This window comes from Gorilla gorilla, chromosome X (assembly GCF_029281585.2).
Source record: "Gorilla gorilla gorilla isolate KB3781 chromosome X, NHGRI_mGorGor1-v2.1_pri, whole genome shotgun sequence".
Taxonomy (NCBI): Eukaryota; Metazoa; Chordata; class Mammalia; order Primates; family Hominidae; genus Gorilla; species Gorilla gorilla.
The window spans coordinates 163,823,335-163,850,640 of NC_073247.2; the positions used below are offsets into that span (position 1 = coordinate 163,823,335).

At 42.3% G+C, this 27,306-nt stretch overlaps 1 protein-coding gene across 1 annotated transcript in view; it reads right to left on the bottom strand.

Moving 5' to 3' along the window:
• Positions 1-21,301: 21,301 nt before the first annotated feature.
• GABRA3 (gamma-aminobutyric acid type A receptor subunit alpha3) overlaps positions 21,302-27,306 on the bottom strand; it is a 274,967-nt gene continuing 268,962 nt past the window's right edge. Inside the window, exon 10 of the mRNA XM_019019216.4 lies at positions 21,302-23,632. Within this exon, the coding sequence (XP_018874761.1) occupies positions 23,297-23,632 (336 nt within the window). The 3' untranslated portion in view covers positions 21,302-23,296. The remainder of the gene's footprint in view (positions 23,633-27,306) is intronic.

The window sequence follows — 27,306 nt, forward strand, 5'->3', positions numbered from 1 at the left end:
CACACAACCAGCTGACATTTTTGATCCTGGATTTCCCAGCCTCAAGAACTGTAAGAAATACATTTCTAGTCTTTATAAGTTGCCTAGTCTGTAGTATTTTGTTATAGCAGCACAAACAAAGACAAATTTATTCTTCCCTCATGTTTGCTAGATATAGAGCATTGTATTTTTCCCTCCATCATAATCTATTATTTTGAAAGTTCTATTTATTTCCATTCAGCAAATTGTTGACTTAAAACTTCTAACAAATATATTTAAACCTATAATCTCCCATCAACGAAGAATATTAATCCAAGTTTAGCATATTCCTCAAACAAGATTCTTAGGAAGCTTTAGTTTATTTTCTACTCTTCCCATATTTTTGGGGTTTCATTGATCTCAACTGAATATTTCAAATCATTATTTCAATAATGTCTCAATTCTGTTTTATAAACCATTACATAAAAATTTTGTTAAATTTTATAGCCTTATTATAAAAACTATTTATTGTAAACTATAATATTTATTTCTTGCTCTCCACTATTTCTTATATTTTGCTTGGATTTTATATTCTCCTTTTCCCAGAATATGTCTTAGAATAATTCTTTCTGTGATACTGCACAGATTTTCTATTTCCTGAGTCCCTGTATCCCTGAGAAGGCTTTTATTATGCCTTCATACTTTATTGATACTTTTTCTGATTAGGGAACTCTAGTTCAAAAATCTTTTTCCCTCAGCAGTTTATAGATGTCACTCCACTCTTTCTAACAACTTGCATTGTGCCTGAGAAGTCTGATAACACTGAGATTCACATTTTTAATGGTAATCTCTTCTTTCTTTGTAGAAAACTGTAGTATTTTACCTTTATCCATGAAGTTTGAAAACTGATCTAAAATATGTCCAGGTTTATCCTGGTAAATCATTATTGCTATTGTCCAAATGTTTTTGGTTTTCCTTCTGGGCGTATGGTAGACTGTACGCCCATCTCCTTGAAGTTACATGTGGCCATGTGACATGTATTGGCTAGGAAGATTTAATAAGAGATAACATTATTTTCATGAAGTAACTTTAAGAGGAATACACAATTTGCCACATTCTCTTCCATCTGCAATAATGATTGTGCAAACCCACATTGGCCTAAACCTCTTTAAGTCTGGTCCCTTGGTAATTACAATAAGCAGAGCTCCCCTGCTGCCTTATCATTGAACAGGCAGTATAAAAAATAAATAAAATATTTTGTTGTTTCAAGCCACTGATATTTTTGGATTGTTTAATATTACAGTGTAATGTAACCTATCCAGGCTGAAACAGGAATCAGTACCTATAGGTGGGGTATTTCCATAACAAAAATAATAACAATAACAGTAACATTAATAATAATATATATGTGCATTTGCTGAGGTACCAGATGATGGGTATTAAGCTGTTATCAGAGGCTGGAAGAATGGTGATCCAGGCTTCGTAGTGCTTAAATATTTGCTGAACCTGTTGACTGCATTAATTCGTAAGGCAGATTATCTGCCTAACCAATGTGTAGCTCTAGAGGAAGACACTAGAATAAAGAATGTTGGTACTGTGTGTTAGTTACTGTTGAGTGAATATGACAAGGTATTACAAGAAAGAGCAGAGATCGGAAAAGAATTGGCTAGTTGGCAAACAATGAAATTGAACATAGAGTCCAGAAATCTGAGAACTTGCAGGGTTGGAAGAGGTAATTGCTTCTCAGCCCCAGTGAGTAAAAGACAAAACATAGAACATAGGAGGGTTTTGGTGACAGTTTATTAAAATTCAGCCTCCAAGCAAGGATTAGATCAAGGCTGTGGCCATTTGATCATTGTAAAAATCTTTGAATGGACTGTGTTGTCTCAAAGGAAAGACCAAATTAGGGCCATTGCTGCAGTAATTTTTTTTTTGACAGGGTCTTGCTCTGTTGCCCAGGCTGGAGTGCAATGGCACAATCTCAGCTCACTGCAACCTCCACCCCCCAGGTTCAAGCAATTCCCCTGCCTCAGCCTCCCGAGTAGCTGGGAATATAGGTGCATGCCACCACACCAGGCTAATTTTTTTTTTTTTTTGTATTTTTAGTAGAGATGGGGTTTCACCATGTTGGCCAGTCTGGTCTCGAACTCCTTACCTCAGGCAATCCGCCCACCTCAGCCTCCCAAAGTGCTGGGATTACAGACGTGAACCACTGCGCCCGGCCACTAAATCTGTTTTATTGGACAAAAAGGTTTAGGAAAAATTAACTTAGGGTATAGCTCTCCCATAGAAGCCTGATATCCACAGTTAAGTTGTGAGAGACATGACAATGAGAAAGCAAATAAATACAGTGAATATGCAAATTGTGTTTCAAAATGAATTGTGGGTGTAGTTATTGGCATTTGGAGCTGAGTCAAACTAAATAGATAACAACCTTGGGCTAAATTAACTGTGACTGTGTGACACCTAAACTGACTCTTGGGCTCCAAATCTACTATAAACAGGAAACAGGTTGTGAGTTCTTCAGCCCCCAGTGAGTATATATTTCCCAGTGCTCAATCCAGATGTGGTCAAGGAGGGTGACAGAAAAGAAGAAAACCCTTTGAGACAGAGACAACGTCCACAGAGAAAAAGTGACTGGAGATTACTTTCCAGGAACCAGGATTAGGGCTTAATCAAGGAACGCTTCCAGCCACTAGGCAGGGGACTCTTTCTGTGTCAGAATTGCTATTAACCAGTGGCTGATTTGATTCCCATTCTTCTCTCTATAAGAGATTGTTTATTGTGATTATCCTTTCCCTATTTCACCACTGAATGTTACATATGAGGGGGCAAACAACTTTGTGTTTTGTTCATAACTCTTGACAAAGAGGGGACATCTCCAGAAAAGATAAAGAAATTTTCAAACATGACTCAGAGATTCTAGGTTTTGAGAGGGAAAGAGTGATGGAATGGGACTTTTTGATTACTCTCATGGGAGTAGGGGGATAAATGTGTTCTGCATGATGAAAGAGAACAAACAAAATATTCAATGACAAGAAAGGAAGACCGGGGTAGCAATCAGTGCTATCTACCAAATATTCCAGTTATCGTATCAAGTACATGGTATATTGCTCTTCCCCACCTCTTGAGGTTAGATGTGGTCATGTGATTTTTGCCAAAGAAATGTGAGCCAAAGTTATATATTTCACCCAAAGATGAAAGTCTTAAAAGTCAATTTACAATTTCCTACATTCTTTTACCCTGCTATGTGATCATGGAAGCTGGTGTTGTGATGAGTTTTCTCCTTAGAATTACCTTGGGAGCTTTTACAAATGCTGATGTGCAGACCATACCAGAGAACAATTAAGTGAGAATATCTGCAGGTGTTACCGAAGCACTTGAATTTCTTTCTTTTTACTTACCCTTTTTGGTAGGGTAAAATTTACACACAATATAGCATAAAAGTTGTAAGTGTACAGTTCAATCTTTGCATATATACATATGCATACATACACAATGCACCATGACTAAGATAAAGATATAGATCAAGGGTCAGAAAACTTTTTCTGCAAAGAACCAAATATTTTTGGCTTTGTGGTCCAGCCAGTCTCTGTTGAAACTACTCAACTCTATTGTAGTGCAAAAGCAGCCATGGGAAATATGTAAATGAGTAAGGATGTCCATATTCCAATAGAACTTTACAAAAACAGGTGGGGTGTCCCATTTGGCCAGTGAGCTGTAGTTCGCTAATCCCTGATATAGACCATTTCTAGCACCCAGGAAAACTCCCTCTTGCCCTTTCCCAGTTAATACCATTCCAAAGGTAACAACTACTTAATGTCCATATTTTAAAGCTATCTGAGTGATTATATGCGCAGACAAAAAGTGCAGAATCACTGGTCTAGACTGATCAATATTAATAGCTGTGTGTATTACCTCAGCATAAGTAAAGTTCCCTATTTCCTACATTGACTCAAGATTCTGAATACAAAATGCTGGCTATGTTCCTGTTGGGAGCAAGCATGCTTTGTACTCCTCAAGGCAGTTTGTCCTAGAGGCAGTTTGAAGATACTTGCAGTGCTGTCTCACTTTCCCCACTCTAGTCCTAATATCCCTTCTGGTAGTCTCCCACAGCAGACGCACAGCTGTAACTGAAAAAATGTGACATATTCAGCTGCCTTGAGAGCAGACTGACACAAAAAAGCTGCTCCTGAACACTTTACTCTGATGACTGTATGGCATTTTTCCACTCTCAGACATAGCTGCTTCTAATCTTTAGGTTTTCCGGTGTTCAGAAGTCTTTTTGTCACCTATATGGAGCTTTAGTTTATTCAGTCCTGTTAAGATCCGCCATTAATTTTATCACATAGAAACTTACTTTCCAAAATTTGCTCCATGTTGTAGACATTTATGGCACACTTTAAGGATTTCTAATGCTGCTATGAGATTATTCATATTTTTATGATCCTTTCACAATACTTCAGTGGGTTTATGGGAAGGAAGAGAGCTATTAAACATCTTGAAAGTGAAGTCCCCTAAGACAGTAGTTGGTGGATGTGTAAAGTGGGAGAGATTTTGACCATTCTTTATCCTATTTAGATCCACTTTTGATGACTGTAGGGTTCTTCAAGAAGTTTAAGGGGTATAGTTTTTGTCATACGGTTTAAGTCTGCATGATGGAAACACAGTTAGGGGAGCCAAGTTGAAGGGTCAGGAATGAGTCAGAGTCTGGTGGATGGTATTTCACATTCTGTCTCCCCGTCACCCTCTTCCTTTAGGAAGGAGTAGAGATAAGGTTGTTATATATCATTTGCTATGTATTTGTCTTCAAATAAAATGAAAAATTAACTTAAGCTAGCTCAAACAGTAAGGAAACATTGAATCACATAACAGAGACCTGAGATAGGGTGGGCTTTAGGGCCGGTTGATCCAGTGGTTTACTGATGTCATCAGGGACTTAAGTTCTTTCCATTTTATTGTCCATACATTTCATACTATGGCTGGTTTCTCTTGGATTCTAAGACAGTTTACACTACTGAATGGAGTTACTGGTTTTCTCATTTGCATTCTGGAGAAGAGGATCACTGTTGGAAATTCTGTCAAAAGAATGAGTGAGAATTCTCCCAGAATCCCTTAGCCACATTTTCATTTCTATTTCTGAACTAAATATGAGACAAAGGGGGATGGATTACCTCAGATTAATCAAATCTGTCCAAGGTGCAAAAAGGATTAATTTTGCCCAACATATATATGATCGATGTGGAAGGAGTGGAATCATAAACTTAGGGTTCTGTTAGAAAGGAGGAAGGGAGAAATGGATGCTGGGCATTATCAATTGAGAAATGCCACCTCTCCAGGAGGTGGCAGTTGGAAAGTTATTAAAAAAAAAAAAAAGGGCAATGTGGTTGAGCAGTGAAGAGCCTGGAAGAAGGGCAGGTGTACTTGTGCATGTTGCTTCAACTCCCTGTGCCTTTGTTCCCTCATGTGAAAAATGGAGATATAATAATACCTATCTGACAGAGTTGTGTGAGGGTTTGCTCATTCACAAATATTTCTGAGAGTTTACTATGTGTTGGGCACTCTTCTAAAAGGAACTACTGTGGTGAAAATGAAGATTAAGTCCTTGTCCTGAGGAAGCTTGCTTTTTAGTATGTGTATGGGTGTGGGAGTGTATGCAGTAGAAGAGGAAGACAATTATAGTAAAAAACAGTCATAAAAACGTAATTTCAGACAATGCTAAGTGCCATCAACAAATGAGAGTTGGAATCAACGGGGTGAAGGAAGGGGTATTTTTGAGAGTGTGCACTTGGCAGTGTGAGGGAGTGACATGTGAGAAGAGACCTGAGGTGAGCTGAGCAGACCGGGTAGCTGGGGTGCAGTGAGCAAGGGCCAGACCATGCCAGGCTTTACAGGCTTCAGTGAGGGATGAAGACTTCATTGTACCTGTGGTTGGAAGCCACTGGAAGGTCTTGAGCAGAGGCATGACATAATCTGAGTTGATTGACAGGCCACTCTGGCCACTGTGAGGTGATTACATTGAAGGGGGGAAAGGGGAGACCCGGGGAGGGGGCCAGCAGCAAGAAGGCTGACACCTCCCAAGCCTGCCACAAGCCACGTGGCTCTCACACCTCCCAAACCGACCACAAGGCACATGGCTCACATTACACATTCAAACTAGGTTGGGGCAAGTGGGTCCACCCAGGTCCTAGGCTTCATGGTAACATGTCCAGGGACTTCAGAGGTGATTCTCATGGCCACTTTCCCCCTCTTTTCCATCTGTGCTCCCCAAGGTTGGATAGCTTAACAGGAGGCACTGAGCGGATCCTTCCCACTGGTGCAACCCCCTCCTCTATCTCTGTTCTGAGGCCTACTCGCCTACTTGTATGGTCCACTGTCCTCCAAGGGAAAGGGGTCTTGCCCTCAGAAGAAAGCCAAAAGCCCCTGGGGGTTGACCAGCTGCACTCACTCTGGGTGGGCTCATTCTGCTGAATTTGGGGGAGGAGGACGGACTCACTGGCAGGCCTACTTTGGCTGCCTGACTAAACCAAGGCCTCCCATTGAGATTTGAAAAAAAATATTTTAATAGCTTTTGGGGTTGCGAGTGGTTTTTTGTTACATGGATGAGGTTTTATCAGTAATGGAACTGTTACTTTGATCTCCATCTGCCTGACTCAGGCCTCTGGGATTCAGTACTCTGTAAGAGAAGAGAAAGGCTATAGATCTGGCCCTGGGGATCTCAACTCTGAGCTAGTGCTGTGATCTTTATTGTGACCTTTATGTACCAGCGTCCCAGGGATGGGGCGCTGACTGGACGTTTCTCCTCAGGCACATGGACCAGTGCCAGTAACACCACCTGGGAGCTTGTGGAAATGCAATGTCTCTGGCTGGACCCAGACCCTCTGAGTTAGAATCTGCATTTTAACAAGATCCCTCAGGGGATTCACAGGCACTTCACAATGAGAGATGCGCTGACTTATGACATTTGCTTTCAGTCTGTGTGGAGGCAATGACAGTTTGAGTGGGAAGTGAGGTTTTCACAATGATGACTCAGTTTTGGTTCTGCCCAATCTTCATGCCCACCTGTAATGTTGTAGTTATTATCTTTGCATTCTACAATTACCAAAGTAGAAAAAATTATCTGGCCTAATATTATCATTTCCACCCACTAATGCAATTATTTGTTTGTTTTGTGTTTTTAATCCATAGCAGTAACATTTACTATTGACAATTCTGTTGCAATCATTTATGTCTATAATCCTTACCAAAAGTTGCATTGGAATAAGAAGAAGTCAGTAAAAGGAAGGCTGTTGTTCTGTGAAATACTGTCTTTATGCCTCAGATTTGGAGTGCTCAGAGCCTCTGCAGCAAAGATTTGGCATGTGTCCTGGGCCTGCTCAGAGCAGCAAATCCCACCCTCTTGGAGAATGAGACTTATAGAGGGACAGCTCCCTCCTCAGAGGCTTCTCTAATGGGACTCCAAAGAGCAAACACTCAGCCCCATGAGGACTGGCCAGGCCAAGTGGTGTGTGGGAACAGGGAGTAGGGGTTTCCAAGAGGATACAGTAGGTGTCTCTATCTCTTCCTATAGTGCAGGCTCCAAAGCTTATCAGTGCTCCATGGCCTGCATTGAGCAAGGTCCTGGAATAGGGTTCAGGGCAGTGATAAATTCCAATGCTAATGTGGGATGAACTCCTGGGGGCTTCACCTCCTTCTTTTAGGATGTCTGTGGAAATTGAGAAAGACCCTCTCTCCATGGTGTTGAGCCTACACATGGTTGTGAAACAAGAATTGCTTTGACTGAGTCTCACTTTTTTCTAGGTGGACTCACAGAGTCCCTTACATTCATTATTAGTTCACTTGTTCATCCACTCATTATCTTACTCTGTATCAATCCCAGGGCTAAGAACTTATTTTCCCCATTGTCCTCATTTATCTAACAAGCCATTCTCCTATTGACCTCATTTTCTTAGTCTGATGAACACTGGCTGCTAGAGAAAATCTTGCCAATAAGCAGATTGACTTCAATGAATATTCATGGTCTGCAAGTTCAACTGGCTCTTTGAATGCCTGGTCTCTACTTTGACTACCTCAAACCTTCTCTACTCTCTTCAAACCACTTTTCTTTCACTCTCAGCATATATTTTCACTCTCATATTTCCAAATAAAATAGAATTCATCAGACATTTTCCCCTGTATTTCCTTCCAGCCCATCTAAAATTTACCTGCAACTTAAAAGTGATCTATCTGGGATTACTACGGATTTCTTTGTTGCTAAGTTTAATTATAATTGATATCCTGATTACTTCTAAATACTTATCTCTGATTCAGATCTTTCTCCTAGCCTCGGTTCCATAATATCCAACTTCCTCCTGAACATCTCTGATTGGATGTCCCCAAACTAAACTCAAGAGATCCTGAACTCTCAAGACCAAACCATAATTAACAAATAACACAGCCATCCATTCAGACATCCAAGCTAGAAACCTGATTATCAAGCTATATCCTTTCCTCTTCTATATTCCCATATTTAGTTACCAAATTTTGTACATTGTATTTTTTAAGTGTTCTTTAAAAAGGGTGTTAGAAAGGCTGGACTTTGCATTTTCAGCTGTCTAGAACACCAGCTACTGCCTGAACACATTTCCTAGCCTCCTACATGGCCTCCCTGCAACCAGTCTTACTCCTTGTCATTCTGTTCTACCAGCAGTAAAGAGATCATTTTAAATCTCATCTGGTCATAACATTCTCCTACGTAATGTTTCTCAGTGGGTCCTCATTGATCTTCAGATAAAGTTCAAACTCCTGACCCTGGCCTACACAGCTCTGCATGACTGCCTTGTACTTAGCTCTGCACCCACATCTCTGTACCCACATCTCTATCATGTGCTTCTGCACTATGTTCTCTGCCCTCTCCCAGTACTATCCTTTTGAGCTACACTTGATTCCTAGCAGTTCCTCAACAGCTACTTGGACTTTGAGCCTCTGAACCATTGCAAATGTTGTTTTCTATACATGAAATACTATTTCCCTCTGTTAATCTCAAAGAGTGGGAGCAAAGGGGCACAAAGGGCAAAGAACCACAGTTTGAGAACTTCAGCTCAAGTTTCATCTTGAGCTTCCAGCTTTTCAAATAGAAGGAAGAGGATATATCTAGATAATTTTGAAAGGAGAGAGAGAAGTGTCATCCTCCTTGATCTTTCTCTTCACTGGTTCCAGTATCCCAAGCCTCCTTTTCCATTTTCATTTCTCCCATCCCCTCAGATGATTGACAGCTAAATGAAGTCCACTTGAAAGATAGCTTCAGTGGGCAGCCTGAGAAGGAGCACCAAACTCCTGACATACAAGTGACTGGGGCATCACTATAAGATGAAGATGTTTTCACACAGCTCCTGGACAAGGTTGCATCACTCTTTTTTCTTGGTTTCAAATTACATCCTTTGACTCTTGTTCTGAGTGCACTCTTCCCAGCTTGAACCCCCAGGATAAAAGTGAAACTTCTGCTAGCCGTGAAGCATTAGATCCACAGAGGCAAGGGACAGGGAAATCACAGTGAGTGGATGGGGGCATTGAAAGGCTTTTTTCTTGCTGTCTTTATTCTCTGCTTGATGACGAAGAATCATTAATGCAATAGCCTTGGTCTGATTTGTGGATTTATACACCATATAAAAGACAATTTAAAAATTCATTCTGCTCAAAAATTGTGTTTGTGTGTTTACATCAGAGGAAAGTTGATACAAAAATGTTGTTCATATGTGAATAACTATAATACATTGAGTGGATGTCATAAAATGAAGCAGTCACTGGCGTCAGTTTAAAGTGTTCCTGGGAACCAAGGCAAGTAATGTACCAGTTCTATCTTCCCTAGGAATCTCTTTCTCTGATGTGGAAATATGTACTTTTCTTTCCCAAATGATAGAATGTGACTGTTGGCAAACTCAGGGTCCTTCATGTACCAAAATTTCACAGAGGCTTTGCTGAGACACTACTCCACAGGCCTGTGTCTTCTCGGTCCCTGGGTCTGCTGTAAAGTGGGAATCTTAGGCCCTAAGTGATTCCATAAGAAGTGGGCATCCTACCCAGAATCCAGAGTTCAAGGGCTGTCCCCCAAACCCACTGACACGACCTTAAATGCAGCTGCCCCTGCTCTTACAACCCCATAGCTGCTGGGATTTCCCTCCCTGACTGCTCACTGAAGACATCGTTCAAGCGAGTTTTATTTAGTTGTTAATCCCTCAAGGAGGTGGGTGGGAGAATGAAAAGGTCAATAATGAAGAGGCTTGGAAGTCTGGCCTCTTCATTAGTAACAGAGAAAGAGGTCAAAAAGGATGATCCTTTCATCACTCCCTCCCTTCCCTACTCTCAGGTTAATCTGTACCTTACACTGTGGCTTAGAGTCTCTGTGAATCTCTTCCCCTCTCCTTCCAGAGTCAAAAAGACATTGACAATTCTGTGCCTGGAACTTGCAATAACCTGATATGTACAGAAATCAGCAGTTGCCCCCTCCCCCTACCCAGAAGAAGTTCATGGTCCTGTGGCAGATAGCTGGCTAACACATTGTTATCAGCACTGTGACAGTTATAGCATGACGGGCCTGGGAGCAAGGACAGGGACAGAGCACACTTAGGGATCAAACACAGCCTCAAATATTCAGACCCTCAATCCCTTGACTTTCTCCTAGTGAGGCATTGCCTGTTAGGCGTCATTGTTCTGCAGTCCAGAGCTGTCTCTGTGGCTTTGACCAATATTCTAAATGCTCTGGGCCTTGTCCTTTTGCCCTAACGCTTATCAAGCTCTCAACTTGTGTGGTTTCTCCCTGTCCACACATGGTCTTCCCAGGCAATTCAGTCCTTCCTGGTTCTGTCTACAGGGTGCTCTTAGTTCACCCATGAGGACAACGACATTGCTGGCAAAAATCACCAAAAATCACTGAGCTAGAACAAGGTTTTTCTAAAGATGCAGATCTAAGGATTGGACACCTGTGGTTCAAGTATGCCGTTTTTGTTGCATGTTATTGAAAACTGCCCTCTGTGCCAGTGCTGGTCTCTTTTGTTCTCTACTATGTTCCTAGAACCTTGCATAGGGCTCTATGAGCAGTAGACATTTGTAGGACGAACATCCTGCCACTCCAAGCCAGTTTCAAACAGAATTTGAAGAGAAACCTTGTACTATAGGACTTTTAAATGTTTACCCAAATTAATAAACCAGCACTGAAACTTACATTTGATTGGTGAGCCTTAGTTATTTTCCAGTGGTTAAAATCTTGGAAAGGAATAAAGATGAGGGGAAGTGTATTGGTTTCCTATGAATACTATAACAAATTACTACAAATGTAGTTACTTAAAAAAAACACAAATTTATTATCTCACAGTTCTGGAGGTCAGAAGTCCAAAATGAGTGTCACCGGGCTGTGATCCTTCTGCAGGCCGTATGGGATAATCCATTTCCTTGCCCTTTGCAGCTTTCAATGTCTACCTGCATCCTTTGGCTCCTGGCCCCTTTCCCCCATCTTAAAAGCCAACAGTGTTGAGCTAAGTCCTTCTCAGGCTGTGACGTCTATGGTTTTAATTTTTGCCTTCCTCTTTCACTCATAAGGATCCTTGTGATTATCCTGGCTCACGTATGATTACACTGGCTCATGTGTGATTACACGGGCTCACATGAATAATCCCAAGTAACCTCCCTATGTTAAGGTCAACTGATTAGCAACCTTAATTCCTCTGCCATGTAAAATAATATATTCACAGATTCTGATGATTGTGATAGAAACATATTTGGGGATACCATTATTCTGCCTACCACAAGAAGGATTCTGGGCACCAAACTCTCAACAAATTTCTGATTGATAGTCATTCTTGTGTCTTGCCCTCTGAGCCCAGTACCCTATCTCACCTCCACTTCACTGGTCTCTGCTTCCCTCCCTCCCTCCCTTCTTCTATCTTTCTTTCTCTCAATCCTTTCTTATTCTCTCACTCCCTTCTCCTCTTCCTCTTCTCTTTTTCTATTAGTTTCTTCTCCTCAGCCTATAAACTTTCTAATGTTTCTCCCACATAAAAATTAACTTATCACAACCTTTCTTAACCCCACATTCCCTCCAGCTACAACTGTGTATTTATTGTTTTCCTTTCTGCAGAATGACCTAAAGGAGTCCCTTCTGTTCACTACCTTTCTTCTCTTCTCCCTCACTTATCAACCCATTTGACTCCTGCCTCTATTACCCCACAGAGAGCACTCTCATGAACTTCACCAAAGGCTCTTGTCCATAAATCTAAAGAAGATATGTTCAGTCCTTGTCCTTTCTAAAATCAGCAGCAGCAGCTGATATCACTGAACATGCCCACTCCTCTATCCTTCCAGAAATCCTATCTTTCCTCCCTCAGCCTCCGTTCATAACACCACCTCCTTCTGGTCTTCCTTGTGCTTGTCTGGCTGCTCATTGTCAGTCTCCCTTGCTGGCTGCTTGTCCCAGGCCCACCTCTTAAGTGCATCTGCTCCTCTTCAGAATATCTGGGCCACATTCTCTTCTCATTCTGCACTCCTTCCCATGACTGGAGGTGTTGGGCAGGGGCAGGAGACATAAGGAGGTCCTAAGGTTTCAATTACAACCTTTACTACACTGACAAAGTCTTGATCCCATATTGTTTTCTTGAGTTCAGGCCTCCAGACCCTGATATCCAGACACTGACCTACAGACCATGATATACAATTGCCTCCAGCACACCTCCACCAATAGTGACCCATAGACACCTCCATCTTCATATGTCTGGTGCTGAGTTCATCATCTTCCACTCAAATTTGCTTCTCCTCCGGTGTTTCTTACCCATGTCCAGAAACATTACCCACATTCCCCAGTCACTCAAGTCAGATGCCTTCTTTGCTGTCATCTTTGATGCCTCCTCTTCTTCAGGACCAATATCTAATTAGTCTTTATGTGTCAATGATTTCAGCTTCTAAATCTCTCTCAGGTCATGCCCTCTGCTTCACTCCCAGTTCCACTGTATAATTCAGGGTTCATCATGTCATAGGCAGATGATTACACTGGACTTGTGTGCCCATGCTTCCCTTCTTATTCCATTCTGTCATTGAAGCCAGAGCATCTCCTTGTCTAACACAGAACTTGGGCCCAGTCATGACCTCACCATGCCACCATTATCATTACTCCTCCACACTCTTGCTTAACATCTTTTAGTGTCTGTCCGTTGCTTTGAAGGTAAGGTCTAAAGGCCTTCCCCAACCCTTACAGAAGCCTCTGCACATGACCTGTCTCTGCCTTCCTTCCCAGCTTCATCTAATAGCCTCCTTCCCTTTTCTGTCTCCCCTCTGACCATAATTAACTACTCAGTATCTGTAGCCTTACTCTTTGTACACAATATTCCTTTGGCTAGATTACTTCTGCTGTTCTCTCTCTCTATCTCTGACTTTCCTCCTTGTCCTCACCCCACTCTTGATTAGGACGAGCCACCTATTCAGTCCAAGTCACAGGTTAGATGCTAGTTTTTCCAGAAAGCTCTTCCCTGAGTGTCTCAGGCTAGTCAAGGGCCCCCATCCATGCTCCCCCAGACTCTGACATTCAACATTTTCCTGTCTCTCTGACACTAGATTATACCCTCCTTAGAGCACACTCCATGCTTGCCTTCACTGCAGAACCCCCATCACTTAGCACAGGACTGACACCCATGCCAAGGAGGTTTTCAATAAATATCTGCAAGTGAATAAGTCCCCTTCCATTTATTACATGAAGCACAACAGAAGCAGGCTGGCATCTGGCAAACAACCATATCCAATTCAAAGAGTTGTTGTCAGTGCTTAACACAGCAACTGGCACCCAGGAAGCACTCAGTGGATGACAGTTCTCAGTGTTAGTATTGTTGTTGTCACTATCCCTTCATTTACTTAATTTGGCCCTAAGTTCCTGTGTAACTCTTCCAACTTACAAGTTGTTCTGGGTTAGGATTTTGAGAAACTCGTCTCCATCATATTCATTTCTTCACTCAACGATCATTTCCTGAGCCTTCTACTATGTACTAAGCACTGTGCTGGTATCCAAATGTGGAGAAATAAAGAGAAAGGTGGAAAGAAGGAAACTCAAAAGCCAAATATATGTCAGGAGTTTAATACATAATATCTGCTCTGTCCACCAGTATCCCTCCTTTCTCAAGAGCAGACATTTTCCCAGGAAGATATTTTATTTCCAGAGAACAATCAAGATGATTTTTTAAATTTTCAAAATAAGGAAAATCATAAATTATCAGCCCATATTCGGAAAGCATATAATTGTGTTGAGAATTGTTATTCTACCTTACACTTTCCTCTGATCTGATTGCAGCTCAAAGGATAAATATGAGCACGGCAGTCAGTATTGATCCTGTCAGGTACTGGGACTTTGGAACTTCGGGAGCATTGGATTTCCCTCCCCTCAATACGTACCTTGCTGCTATTTGCATCCAAAATGCACATCACAACATTTCCTTCATGTAAACAATAAAAACCATTTCAGAATACCTTGTATACAGACATAATTGACTTCATTTCTGATAAATTTGGCTAGAATCCTGGAATATCAAGCCCAGAAGGGCCCTTAAAGGTCACATAGCTCAAGATCCTCATTACACAGGTGACTATTTGAGACCTAGAGATGTGGAGGGCCTATTTCAAGTCAGGAACAGTGTTGGGATTAGATGTATCTCCTACATACGTAATATGGTTTGGTTGTGTCCCCACACCAATCTCATCTTGAATTGTAGCTCCCATAATTCCCATGTGTTGTGGGAGGGACCCAGTGGGAGATGATTGAATCATACTGTTCTCATGGTAGTGAATAATTCTCATGAGATCTGATGGTTTTATAAGGGGTTTCGCCTTTCACTTGGCTCTCATTCTTTCTTGCTGCCATGTAAGATGTGCCTTTTGCCTTCCACCATGACTGTGAGGCCTCCCCAGCCACATGGAACTGTGAGTCCATTAAGCCTCCTTTTCTTTATGAATTATCCAGACTCAGGTATGTCTTTATCAGCAGTGTGAAAACAGACTAATACAATATAAGTGGCAATTAAAGATTGCAACCATCTTTCATGCGCAATAGCTCATTTAATCTTTGTAGTCATCCCTGGGAAAGTTTTATTATTATGCTATGTTACATAGAGGTTAAATGACTTGCCCAAGTTCACACAGCTGGGACAGTGGTATATCCCAGATTAGAACTCAGTATTCTTGCCTCCCTGTGCCTGTGTCTTTTTACCATTCACACTAGTTCCAACCACCACAAGCTTTTTCCCATGATCATGTTGGTATCTTATTTTTCTCATGGATTTTGATAGAGACCATTCCTGATCCAAGCCTCTTACATGGCCACATATTAGTACTTACAAGAGGAAATGGCCACCTGCCCAAGATCCAGGCTCTGCTGCATCTATCATCATGGCTTCTTGAAAGGGATTGCAGTGTGACCATGCCCTAAAACCAAAGTGCCTAGAACTGATTACCAGCTGAGGTAACCATAGACCAGAAGACCAACCTTGGGCAACATATCCTATTTACCTTGACATGGAGGAGGTCTGCTGGTGCCATTGAAGCCTGGAAAATTTGGCTCATCATAGCACACCAGCTCAGCATGGATATTGTTTGAAGAAAGCAGACAGCTTCAGGGTCAGTAGCAGCTTCTTCTGACTACAGCATGGAGGGAATGTGGTGACTTAAGGAGACCTTGGATTTCACTAGTACTAGTTCTACTGGGAGTTCACTGGCTCTCCACTTTGCCAGTAAGAATTCATTAAACTTTCCTAGATTTCTTCCTATCAAGAGGCAGGGAGATGATCAGTATGATTCTAGGCTAGATCTGTATTTCAGAAAGGAGGCCCAGCTCGAAGTGTATGAGTACCCTAGAGCTGTTACCCAACATGACATATGCAGGTATAAAATTTCATTTGCTGGAATGCAGAGTCAAGCCTCCAGCCTTGTGCAGCTTTTAGTGCTATTCTGTTATTCTGAGGCTACAATAAAACCTAGCAGCCTGCAAAAGACCTAGCAGTGTTGTTATTATCCTTCATGCACCTTTGTGCATTTTATTTGACCCTTCAGTGATCTGAATGAGGATGTGTTTGCTGGTTGGCAAGGGCGAAGAGAGGCTTCAAGGAAGGGAAACTCTAAGACTTTGAGTCTACAGGATGTTCGCTTGGAATGGAGACGCCAATCGTAAGGGCCAGCAAGTGGCTTTCCCCAAAGCAGCTCACGTGTGTTGCTAGCACCTTTCTGAACTTGTCAAAGCCAACCTTTGGAGATAAGTCATCAAAATGATGGCATGCAGCCAGGTTCTCAGGTATATGACATGTTGTGTCCCTTGTACCACCTTTTAAGTCCAGAGCCATTATATTCATCATCCACCCTAATGGGTAGAATGTCTGGATAGTTAGGACAAATATGTTTTGCTGTATACCTCATGAAGATTTATCTCACTTCTGGGCCTTTGTGCATCCTGTCTGGAATACCCATATCTTTCTTGCTTGATAAATTCTGAATCATCTTTTGAAGCCCAACTCAGAAGTTATTTTATTCAATAAGTATTTGCTGAGTTTAGACTCTGGTTTTGATCCTACACTTGTGTACAAGGACAGCTCTCCCTCACGGTTCTTAGTCTAGTGGGAGACTGCAATAAAACATGGTGAGTGTTGGGGTAGTGAGAGCAATACAGAGTGTAATAGAAGCACACAACATGGCAAAGCATCCAGTCTGGAAGGACACAGGCCTGAGAGATGTGACTTTTTAGGTGAGAGCTTGGGGGTGAGCAGACGTCAGCCAGTGAAGGCAAGGAGAAAACGAACTTGCTAGACTGAGGAAACACCCTGCATAAAGTCCATAAGTTATATTGGGACTTGATGTGCAGTTGATGTGGTTGATGAAATGTGAGTGAGAGGCAGGCATTGTGAAAACAGGAGGCTGAGGAGTGAACAGGACCATGTCACACAAAACTTTGAAGGTGAAGGCTAGAGTTTGAATTTTAGTCTATGTGCAGCATGCCATTGGAGGGTATTCAACAGGCAAGTGAATGATCTAGTTTACTATTTAAAAGGATAGCTCTGTAGTGTTCCAGGTGAGAGATCATGATGGAGCCTTGGACTGGGGTACAGGTAGTAGAAGTAGGGCTAATATGGGATTTAAGTTGGAGGCTGAGCTTTCAAGATTTTCAGATGTACTAGATGTGAGGATGGGAGAGAGAGGCTAAGAATACCTCATAGGGTTTTGGCCTGAGCATCTGGGTGAGTGACGTTCTGATTTATTGACAAAATAATGACCAAGGGAAGAACTGTGAGGGTGGAGGAATCAAGAGTACTGTTTCGAACTTGTCAAAAAATTTGATGTGAAAGGACTAAGCTAGAGGTATTCATTTGGCAGTCATCAGCATAAAGGAGATGTGGTGAAGTTTTAAATTATTATCTATTTATTTATTTATTTATTTATTTTTATAGATGGAGTCATGATCTGTCCCAGGCTGAAGTACAGTGGCATGATCATAGCTCACTGCAGCCTCAAAGGCCTGGGCTCAACGGATCCTTCCTCCTCAGCCTCTTGCATAGCAGATTTTATACACATCTGCAAAGTCTTTGGCCCTATCCACCCTTCCTCTTGACTCTGCACTGGCCTTAGGCACGCTGCATGACTTTCCAGGCTGGGCCAATAAAAGCCATGCAGCTTCCATTTGGTTCTCTTTGGATGCTTGTTCATCCCTCTGGAGATGTTTCTTATGAGAACCCAAAAGCCATGCTATAAGAAGCCACAAGGAGAGGTCATGTATAGAAACTCCAGTCAACAGTTCCAGATGAATCTGTCCTTCAACACTCAGAGCCAAGCTGCCAGACATGTGAATGAAAGCCCCTATCCCCCAATATGGAACTCAGAACCTCCTTTATCTTCTCAGTTGAAGACTCAAATTTTGTCCTACTGAATAAGACTGGAGCTAGGCAACTAATACTCCTACATCTTACTACAGAATCCATCCCTTTTCACACGGAGCTGGGAGGCATATCCTCCATCCCCAGATGTTCTAGTCAATTAAGTCACCTTCTACTTGTTTGAGTCTTCCCGTCTATGACCCTAGGCATCATGGATCAGAGACAGGCCATCCCTGCGGTGCACTGTCCTATCGGTACAATAAATGTGGTTGTTTTATTTTGGGATAATTTGTTACCCAACAAAAGTTAATGGTAGTATGTGCTAACTGAAGCCATTAGGACAGATGAGAGCACTCAGTGAGCATGTAGAGAGTGAAAAGAGAACAGGGAAGACACTGGAGGGAACCCCAGCCTTTAAGGGATGAAAGAAGTTGAAAAGGAAAAACATGAGAAACGGAAAGGTAGCAGAGAAAAAAAGCAGGGATATCAGGAGACTATGGTGCTATGGAAACCAGAAAGAGGCATTTTCAAGAATAAAATAGTTTTCAACAGTGTCAAATGCTGACAGGTCAAATAAGATAACTGAAAACTGCCCTTAGGTTTTAGTAACAAGGGCAGTGGTGACTCAGCAAGAACAGCTTCACTGACAGCAGATAACAAAATTAGAATTCTTTGAGAAGAGAGGAGCAGAGATGAAGAACAAAAGGAGAGGCTGGGCCTTAGACAGAAGGGAGACCACTTTTTCCAGTGACAGCAGAGAAGGGAGAGGTTGTGAATGTAGATCCCAAGAGCTCAGTCTGTTTGTCATGTCTAGGGACTTCCCTTCTAAGAATTGCTGTTCTTCCCTGAGCTGAAACTTTGGAGAAAAAAAAAAGGGGGGGAATGTCTGTTTTGTTTCTGCTCTTTGCTCTCAGTTTGCCTGTGGGCCCCCTTCCTGGCACCAGCACCCCCTTAATCTCCTCAATTTAGGATCCAACTTTTCCCATGCTAGAACTGGAGTTGGGGCACTAATGATCCTGTGTCACATCAAGGGAGACCCTGCCACATGGAGCTGAGGGCAAGGATCTGAGTGTGGGATAGGGGTGGGGAGGCTGGGGAGATCACTGTTAGACCTGAGAGTTTGACCCTTGTATTTTCAGGTTTAGTCTCCTAGTTGTCCTTACTTGGTGTATGATCAAATTCCTTTGAAGTTGCCAACTCTTCCAAGTTGTGTAACAGGGAACCAAAAGATGGGGTTGTGTTCCTGGAATGGGCTGGTGTGAGGGTGACAGCACAATCAGTGGGGAGGGGCAGGATGTGGTAAAGCTTAAGGGTAGCTGCTGGGTACTCTGTTGACTTGGCTCTGATCAAAATCTGGTTTTACTAATGGGGAAACTAAGTCTCAGCTCAGGGGAGGTACTTGCCCAACATCACCTAGCAATTATGATGGGATTGAACCCTGGCTGAAATCCAGGTGTCCATTTTTCTCAGTGCTTTTCCCATTATATCAAATTGTTGGAGCTGAGGCAGAAGGAAAACAGAACAGGTCTAGGTTTCCCTTGCCATTTCAACAGCATGGATGAAACTGGAAGACATCATGCTAAGTGAAATAAGCCAGGCACAGAAAGACAAATACTGCATGATCTCACTTATATGTAGAATCTAAAAACAACAACAAAAAAACCTAACAAACAACCCCCGTTATAGTTGAATACATAGAATTGACTACAGTAGTTTTTTCACTACGTATATGTTTATCAAAATATCATGTTGTACACCTTAAATATATACAACTAAAAACAAAGAAAAGGAAAGGCGGGAGGCCTCAGAAGGCACCTTTCCCGTCAGCAAGGGCAGGGACTTTGGGCCTCATTTCAACAGGTGGTCACATGATGAATGTTCTCAGGCTAAAGGGAGTTTGTATTTAAAAGCTGTTGAAGCTGGAAAGGAGAGATCCCTGCCTCTGCTTCCAATTCTAGGGCACCTTTAACAGAATTTCTCCCAATTGGTTCCTTCCTCTTACTTTCTCCTTCCTAGTTCCATCTCCTGGTCTCCTGCTGGACCTCTTGCAAAGATTCAGGGCCTGGGTAGCCCTCTGAAGGGTGTCATAACACAGATGCATCCTGGATAGGCCAGTGGGCTGTGCTTGAAGCTTTCAGATAGGTCTGGTGCTCAGTCATGCCTTCCTGTCCTGCCTTCAGTACTCTAGTACAAGGAACTTATAGATCATTAAATGAACCCCCAAATTTAAAAGCCCATAGGAGCAAACAGCTATTTCATTAGGGAAAAGCTATTTAAAGTGGCTTAAAATAGAGCACATTTATTACTACTACTTTACAAGGCTGCACTTTGCATTTGTTTGTTTCTATTAGTCTCCATGCATCATGATTTGGCTAGCCTCTTCTCCAACACTGCCATGAAGAAACCCTCCTGCATGTAGCTCTGGTCCAGATTCACATTCATTTATTCAATAAATATTTAATGAATACCTACTATGTGCTAGACACTCTTCCAACAGCCTCTAGACTGGCACCCTCAATGAACTGCTGGGGATATCTCTCTCGTGCTCTGAATACCATAAATACTGAAGTCCAAGAATACCAGTCCCAGCCTGTGGCAGCGTTTCAAACTCTAGGAGAGCTCAGCAACACATTTGCTGATTGGCACAGCTTGAGCTTTCCCCTAAGACTAAGGGAATGGTTTTCAAAGGCAAAGTAGTTTCAGAAGGTTTTGAAGGAAACAGCGACACTTAAATATTGGTATCAGGCAATTTTACAAAACAGGCTGCCCCCTGTCCATCGCATGGTTGTTCTGGGGGTGTGATTGAACTGCCCAGGGACAGTGGGATTGCTGCAGCAGCAGGACATTCATCAGAGCTGGAACGTTCATTGAGTGTCAGATGGTGCAAGTCCTTGCTTTTATTTTGGATAATAAAAAATTGTATGGGATCTGACATGCTCGCCCAAGATTTTTCCCATCCCTTAGGAGATGGTGATTTCTTCAAGCAGATCTCATGAGATCATTTCCCAAATTTCTTCTAACTCTGTAAGAAATAAGGGTCATCATCCATTTCCCAACACATGGCTCAATCAATAAAAGACTTACTCTCAATTTGCCTAATAACTATTGCCTAAGGGAACTGTTGCCAAAGGGAAAATAGTAAGCCATGGAGAAGAGAAATCCTTTAGAATTACAATGAAAATACATTGCTCTATTTCCTGGGAGTGGGTGAATTTAGCAGAAGAAGCAATACAGCTTTTTCATAATATTTCATATTGGGCAATGAGACCCTCGAGTCAATCAAAGCTATGTTTTCACACGAGTTTCACTTTGGATCATTGTAATACATTTCTTGCTCTGGGGGTACCTTTCTTCTATCTTTTTCCAATGGTTGTTAAGAAGCAGAAAGTAATGGTGGCATGAGATTGGGGGTGAAAGCCGAAAACATAGTACTGTCTGTGTTAGCCAAAGAGTGACCAAAGAAAGTTCTGCAGACCAACTACAATTCAGAAAGGGTTTAATAAACAGCAGCTAAACATTGCACCAAAGCATTTGGAAACACAATTTCTACAGAAAGGCAAAGATCAGGCTTCCATTCTAAGTTCCTTAAGACAACCATTAACAGCCCCGCCCTCCCACCCCCCATATCCCCACATATCCACAAGACTACACTCTTCTAGTCATGAATTTACCTACAGACACAGTCTTAGGAATAATGGGACTGGCATGCATTATCCCAGCAATGGCAAGGAAGCAGGGGACAGGGAAAGGATGGATGAAAAGGCAACCAGCAGCTAATGATACACCCCTTAGGAGCTTTGTTCAGCCGGTGGGCAGGGAGAATCTGCTTGTGGTGCCCTCTGTGGCTTTACCCTGGGCTTCTAGGATACTCTGGACTAGTGCAGGTATTCAGAGCCAAAGTGGCTGGGGCTGCCATCATAAACAGTCTCATTCTCTTGGGCCGAGACTATTAAAAGTGATCTTCTTGGGTGACACATTGTGACTTTCTAAAAACCTTTTTGGTGCCCAACCAAGTTCCACTAGTGACCCAGAAGGCCCGCTGAGATTGTGCTGATTCTGAGGTCACGGTGGACCTGGCTTCTCAGTCCTTTATTTTGGCCTTTGGAAAGGGGCGCACGATAGCTCTTTATTAAAGACACTTGTAAGGAGCCTAGGCAAATCATTCAAACTTCTGGGATTCAGTTTATCTACCTTATAAAAATTGCATATTTATGCCTGTGTCTTTTACTCACATTAAGATTAAGAACAAATGGCCTCTAAATAATATATTATAAAATTGGCAATAAAGTTAATGATCTAGTTGACTCAATATTGACTAGAGATATTTATTTGTATGAATTTCCAATTCACCCCTCATAGAATCGGCATCAACAGAGGACCAGAGGTTCCCGATATGGTGGGAGAAAAGTGCCTGGGCCAGGGTGTGGAATGTGGAGTGTATGGAAGGAAGAATTTGACTTTAATCTGCCAGTAGCCTTCTCTTTTGAGCCAGACTTCAATCCTCAACTACCATCCACTCCAAATCTCTTACCCAATCCAGTATAGGCTAGTTGCCTTGGCAGGGAGGTGACTTTTGTATCTCTCCCATATTTTAAAAAAATGGTTTTTTTTAAAATCTAGATCACTTTGTTTCTATTTGCAACTTTTTGATTTAAATAAAAAATGCTTGATCATTTTTTTCCTGAAAAGTTTACAGGTGGTAATGAGTCCAAATTAAGTAGTGCTCAGTTGGCTACAAGGGTGCCAAAGGCAGTGGGGGAAGAAGATTTTCTGGAGGAGAGATCTACCAAGGAGGGGACTATTTTCCTGAGGGGCTGGACATGGCAGGGCACCAGCCATCTTGGTGCCAGGCTGGCAGAGCTAGTTCTATTTATTTTGGCCATACATGGTAGATGGTGGTTAGTACCAATTGTCCCCACTAATTTCCAAACCAATAAATGGGTTGGGGGTGTAGAACTGGCTCCCACCTTTGCTATCAGTACTTATGCCTAGTAGGCCTTGCTGAAGGCAGGGGAGGTGGCACGCAGGATCACATGGCCTAGCCTAACCTGGCTGCCTAGTAAGTTAGAGTCATCTGATCTAGATGGCCAGTCAACAATTCTTGTTCTGGGCCTCTCAAACAGCCAAGGCTTCCACTATGGAGAGTAGAATCTCTTGTTCTTTTTGCAGCGGGCAGAGTGCAATAAAATACATGCAGTGCCCTCAGCTAGGGGAGATTGGCAGACTAAGATGAGCAACTGGACAAATGGCAGTGTTTGGCTTTGATGGGGTTATACTGGGCAATATTGGAGGGACAAGTACTTTTTCTGTAGGTATTTTTTTTGTAGAGATTCATAAATATGAATTGAGGGTCACAGCTTGGTAGAGGGGTAAAAAGAAGAATCCTGAAATACATGAAGGGGAGCCCCAGGGTTTGGGTGCCTGGATGCTTCACGGGGTATACAGTGCTCTGGTTGCTGCACTGCCACCACTATCTACTGTTTGCGGATCATGCCCTTGATAGCTGACTCCCGGTTGACATATGTGGCCCAATAGACCAGATTGAATATGGCAAAGAGCACAGGAAAGATGATGCGGGAAATTTTGTCAACCTTGCTGACACTGTTGTAGGTCTTGGTCTCAGTCGGGCTGTCCTGCACGTAGGTGGCCTTGGGTGAAGCAATGATTGTTGGGGTTGAGGAGGCACTGGGAGCAGCGCCCTTGGAGATGGTGGAAAATTCAGTGTCCTTGGCCAGGTTGATGGGATAGGTGGTCCCCACGATGTTGAAGGTAGTGCTGGTTTTCTTTGCTGGGGCTGCTGGTGTTTTCTTCTAGAGGCCAGGAAAAAGAGGGGGGGAAAGGGAGAAAAAAGCAAAGCTAATTAATTCATTACACAGAGAACCTTCAGACGCTGCAGGGAGGAGGAGCCATGAGGGAAGTTAAAGCACAGGGGCCATGTAGCCAATAGCACTAGTAACCAGGTTTGTGTCAAGGAATAACTGAAGATGAGTATGAAAAGAGAAAACGTGCATCATCCTGGCTCACGAGCTATGTCGCTTTGGCTAAGTCAATTTTCCTCTTCATGCCTCAGTTTCTTCATCTGTAAAATGAGGATCAAAATAATTTTCAGGATTGTTGAGAGGATCAGATGAGAGAATGGAGCTAGAAATCGCCAATAAACTGTGGAATGTTGGTCACATGTGGAATCTTATATATCATGTGATTTGATCCTCAGAGCAACCCCTATGAGGTAGGTGGATGAGATTACTCCCATTTGACAGATGAGAAAACTCAGCCTCAGACTAAGTGGCAGAGCCTAACTTGCAATCTGGGTAAGAGATTTTTATCTAGGGCTACACTGTGCTGCTTTCTATAGGCCCCAGACACTTTTTGGTTACCCAAGAAATAACTCCAGAAGGCCGTGACCATCAAGTGGCACATCTCCTGTGAGGAAGAGAGCTTGGTGAGTCTGAAAAGTCGTTTTGTCATAAAGACAATACATACCATGGCATGTTGACATGCATCATTACAACAGCATCCCACCCTTCATGCAGTGTAACTGTTCAGCAAGCTCAGGAGCAGGCCAAGGCTTTCCACAGAGCTATGTAAAAGACTCTCTGACATAGCAAAGGCAGAGATAGATGGGGAGTTGCTATGTCACTGTGCTTTGGGCTTATTTTTAACAGTGAAAGAAACTCAAACACCCAGTGGGAAGCAAGCACACACACATGCCAATTTGCTCTCATATATATGAACTTGTGTATACAGAGAGCCTCACTGGGCCTCCCCTGATGCAGAAGAGAGAAGAGGAGACAATGCTTAGGCCTGGATACGAACTGAGAAGCTGAAGAACAGGAGAGGCCAGGGAAGGAGGCCAGCCCCAGCCCCAGGCCAAATGCAGTGGCCTAGCTCATAGTCTATAGATGGTTTGTTGCCTCATTCCTCACTCTGGCCTTTTCTTCCATCCCAGTTTGGCTCTAGGGAAAAGTGGGTATAGATGAGCTTCAGAAATGCCCTAATTTCACATACCTCATGAGTCCATTCTTGATGTTACTTTGCTTCCCAGAACCCAGGCTTCACTTCTTTATTCCTTCACTTCCTACTTGCTTTCTTGGTGTGTTTCTCTATTTCCATCCTCTCTTGCTGACCCCTATCTCCTAATCTCTTCATATATCCTTTCTTCTTAACTTCAGAGTCCCCATCATTCTCATTTTTTCTCCTTTAGACCTCACTGCCATTTACTATAGTGATCCTAATAACTTTTGCCCAATATTTACTGAATGCCTACTGGGCCAAGAACTATGCTAGGTACTTAGAGATAAATGGAAAGGGTAAAACATGAGTCCCTGTCTTCCAGGAGCTCACGCTCGGGTGTGGGAGAAAGCCTTTTAAGCACACGATTGCCATTGAACGTGATCAGACTTCTCAAAGATCTGGGCCAAGTACTATGGGAAATCAGTCAAAGGAGGGACAAAGTACCTGCAGGCACTGGAAAAGGTGGCTCAGAGAAGGCAATGAAGTTTATGGTCTGGGTCACAAAAGATGAGCAGGAGCTCATCAGATGAGCATGCGGCAAAGGCCAGTACATAGGCCAAGGACACTTTATTTATTTATTTTAGAGACATGGGTCTTGCTCTGTCACCTGGGCTGGTGGGCCTTGTGTAAACATAGCCCACTACGGTCTTGAACTCCTGGGCTCAAGTGATTCTCCCGCCTCAGGCTCCTGAGTAGCTGGGACTACAGGCATGTGCCACCATGCCCAGCTATTTTTTTGTTTTTTAATTTAGAGATGACGTCTCACTATGTTGCCCAGGCTGGTCTTGTACTCCTGGCTTCAGGTGATCCTCCCACCTTGGCTTCCAAAATCACTGGGATTACAGGTGCAAGCCACTACACCTGGCCAAGGGCACTGTTTTTTGAGTTGACAAGAAGTTTACTGTAGCTGGGCCACAGTGTGCATGGCAAAGAGTTGCAGAAACTGAGGCTGTATGAAACAGGCAGCAGCAAGACCTTGAAAGGCCTTATATGCTATGCTCTCTTGCTTTGTCTGCTTATTTTGGCCTCAGTGTTTTCAGTCATGGACGGGAAGTGCGACAGATGAGAGGATGTTGGTTTACGTAAACTGAACAGTCTGACTAATAGGATATTTTGAAAGCAATATTCTTTCTCCCTGGGGATTGCAATCACATTGTTACAAGTGGAAGGGGGACAGAGCTCTAAGGTTTCTAAAAACCTTGTAAATTATTTAAATACTGCATGGGACACTCATTTATAATTAGCAAATTCATTGTGTGAATAGAGCCCTGCTGCTAAATGTCTTTGCTATTAAATAAAAGGGTGCTTTGCTTGTTTGCAAACTTGCTTATTAATTTGCTTAGTAAACTCTTTTTTCATGGGTAGACCAAAAATTATAGGAAAGAAAGAAAAGAAAAAAGAAAGGAAAGAAAATATTGCCCTGACTTTTCTAGAAGCTTTTATATATGTTACTCCACTTAGCCATCTTATAAACTGGCTATGACTAAGTCTCTGAAACAGTGATTCTGAACAATGAATACTTTTTTTTAGCTCCATAGGCACTTTATGTTCTATAGATGGGGAGAAGCAGCAATCACGTTAATCACAGATTTTTTAAGTAGTAAGGGAAAATTACCTTTTAATTTCTTCCACCATTTTCAACATGACACATTTTAATCAGCCACTACAATTTTTTACCTAAATCATTAAAGAAGGAAATCAAAGCAAAATTTGAGTGTCAAGAAAATAGGAAAATGAGCCATAGATTAATGGTAATATTTACCCATTTCTACACCTAGTTTTCCAGTAATTCTCCTTGATAGATACAGACTGAGATGACTTAACTTTGACCGAATTGTCATAATATTCCTACCCCCTAGCCAAGTATCTGGCTCTTAGGCAAATGATGGATGTTTACTGAATGAAAAAATACCCACCACTGAAGATTATCAATGTGATTTATTGTTTGTTTCCCCTGAGTCTTGACCTTTGCTGCATAAATAGCATGTCTCCAAAGTTCAGCCTAGGGCAATTTCCTAACCAAAAAGTGGAAATTGACTTCTCCAAATTTCCCAAGGAGTTTGAATCCAGAACAAGAACGCCTTTCCTTCTAAAAATCTATTTCATGTGGGTTTTGTGATGAGGCAATGAAAACTTTCATAGAGAAATGCATGTCCCACTCAAGAGTCTTCCTCCGATGATACTCCTGTCAATTGTCTCTAAAGGTGAAGCTCAACTAGAACCTCAGAGTATATACTTACATGGTCCAGTGCCTCTGTGTCAACCCCCTTGCAGGTGCTCAGCTTTTCTGAGCCCATTTCCAGAAGTGGGGCAAAACAATGGAATATATGCTATGTGGGACTCAAAGATGAATAAAACCAACAACAAAAACCCAAACAACTCAATTTAAAAATGGACAAAGGACTTGAGTAGACATATCTCCAAAAAAGATTTACAAATGGCCAACAATCACATGAAAAGACGGTAAGCA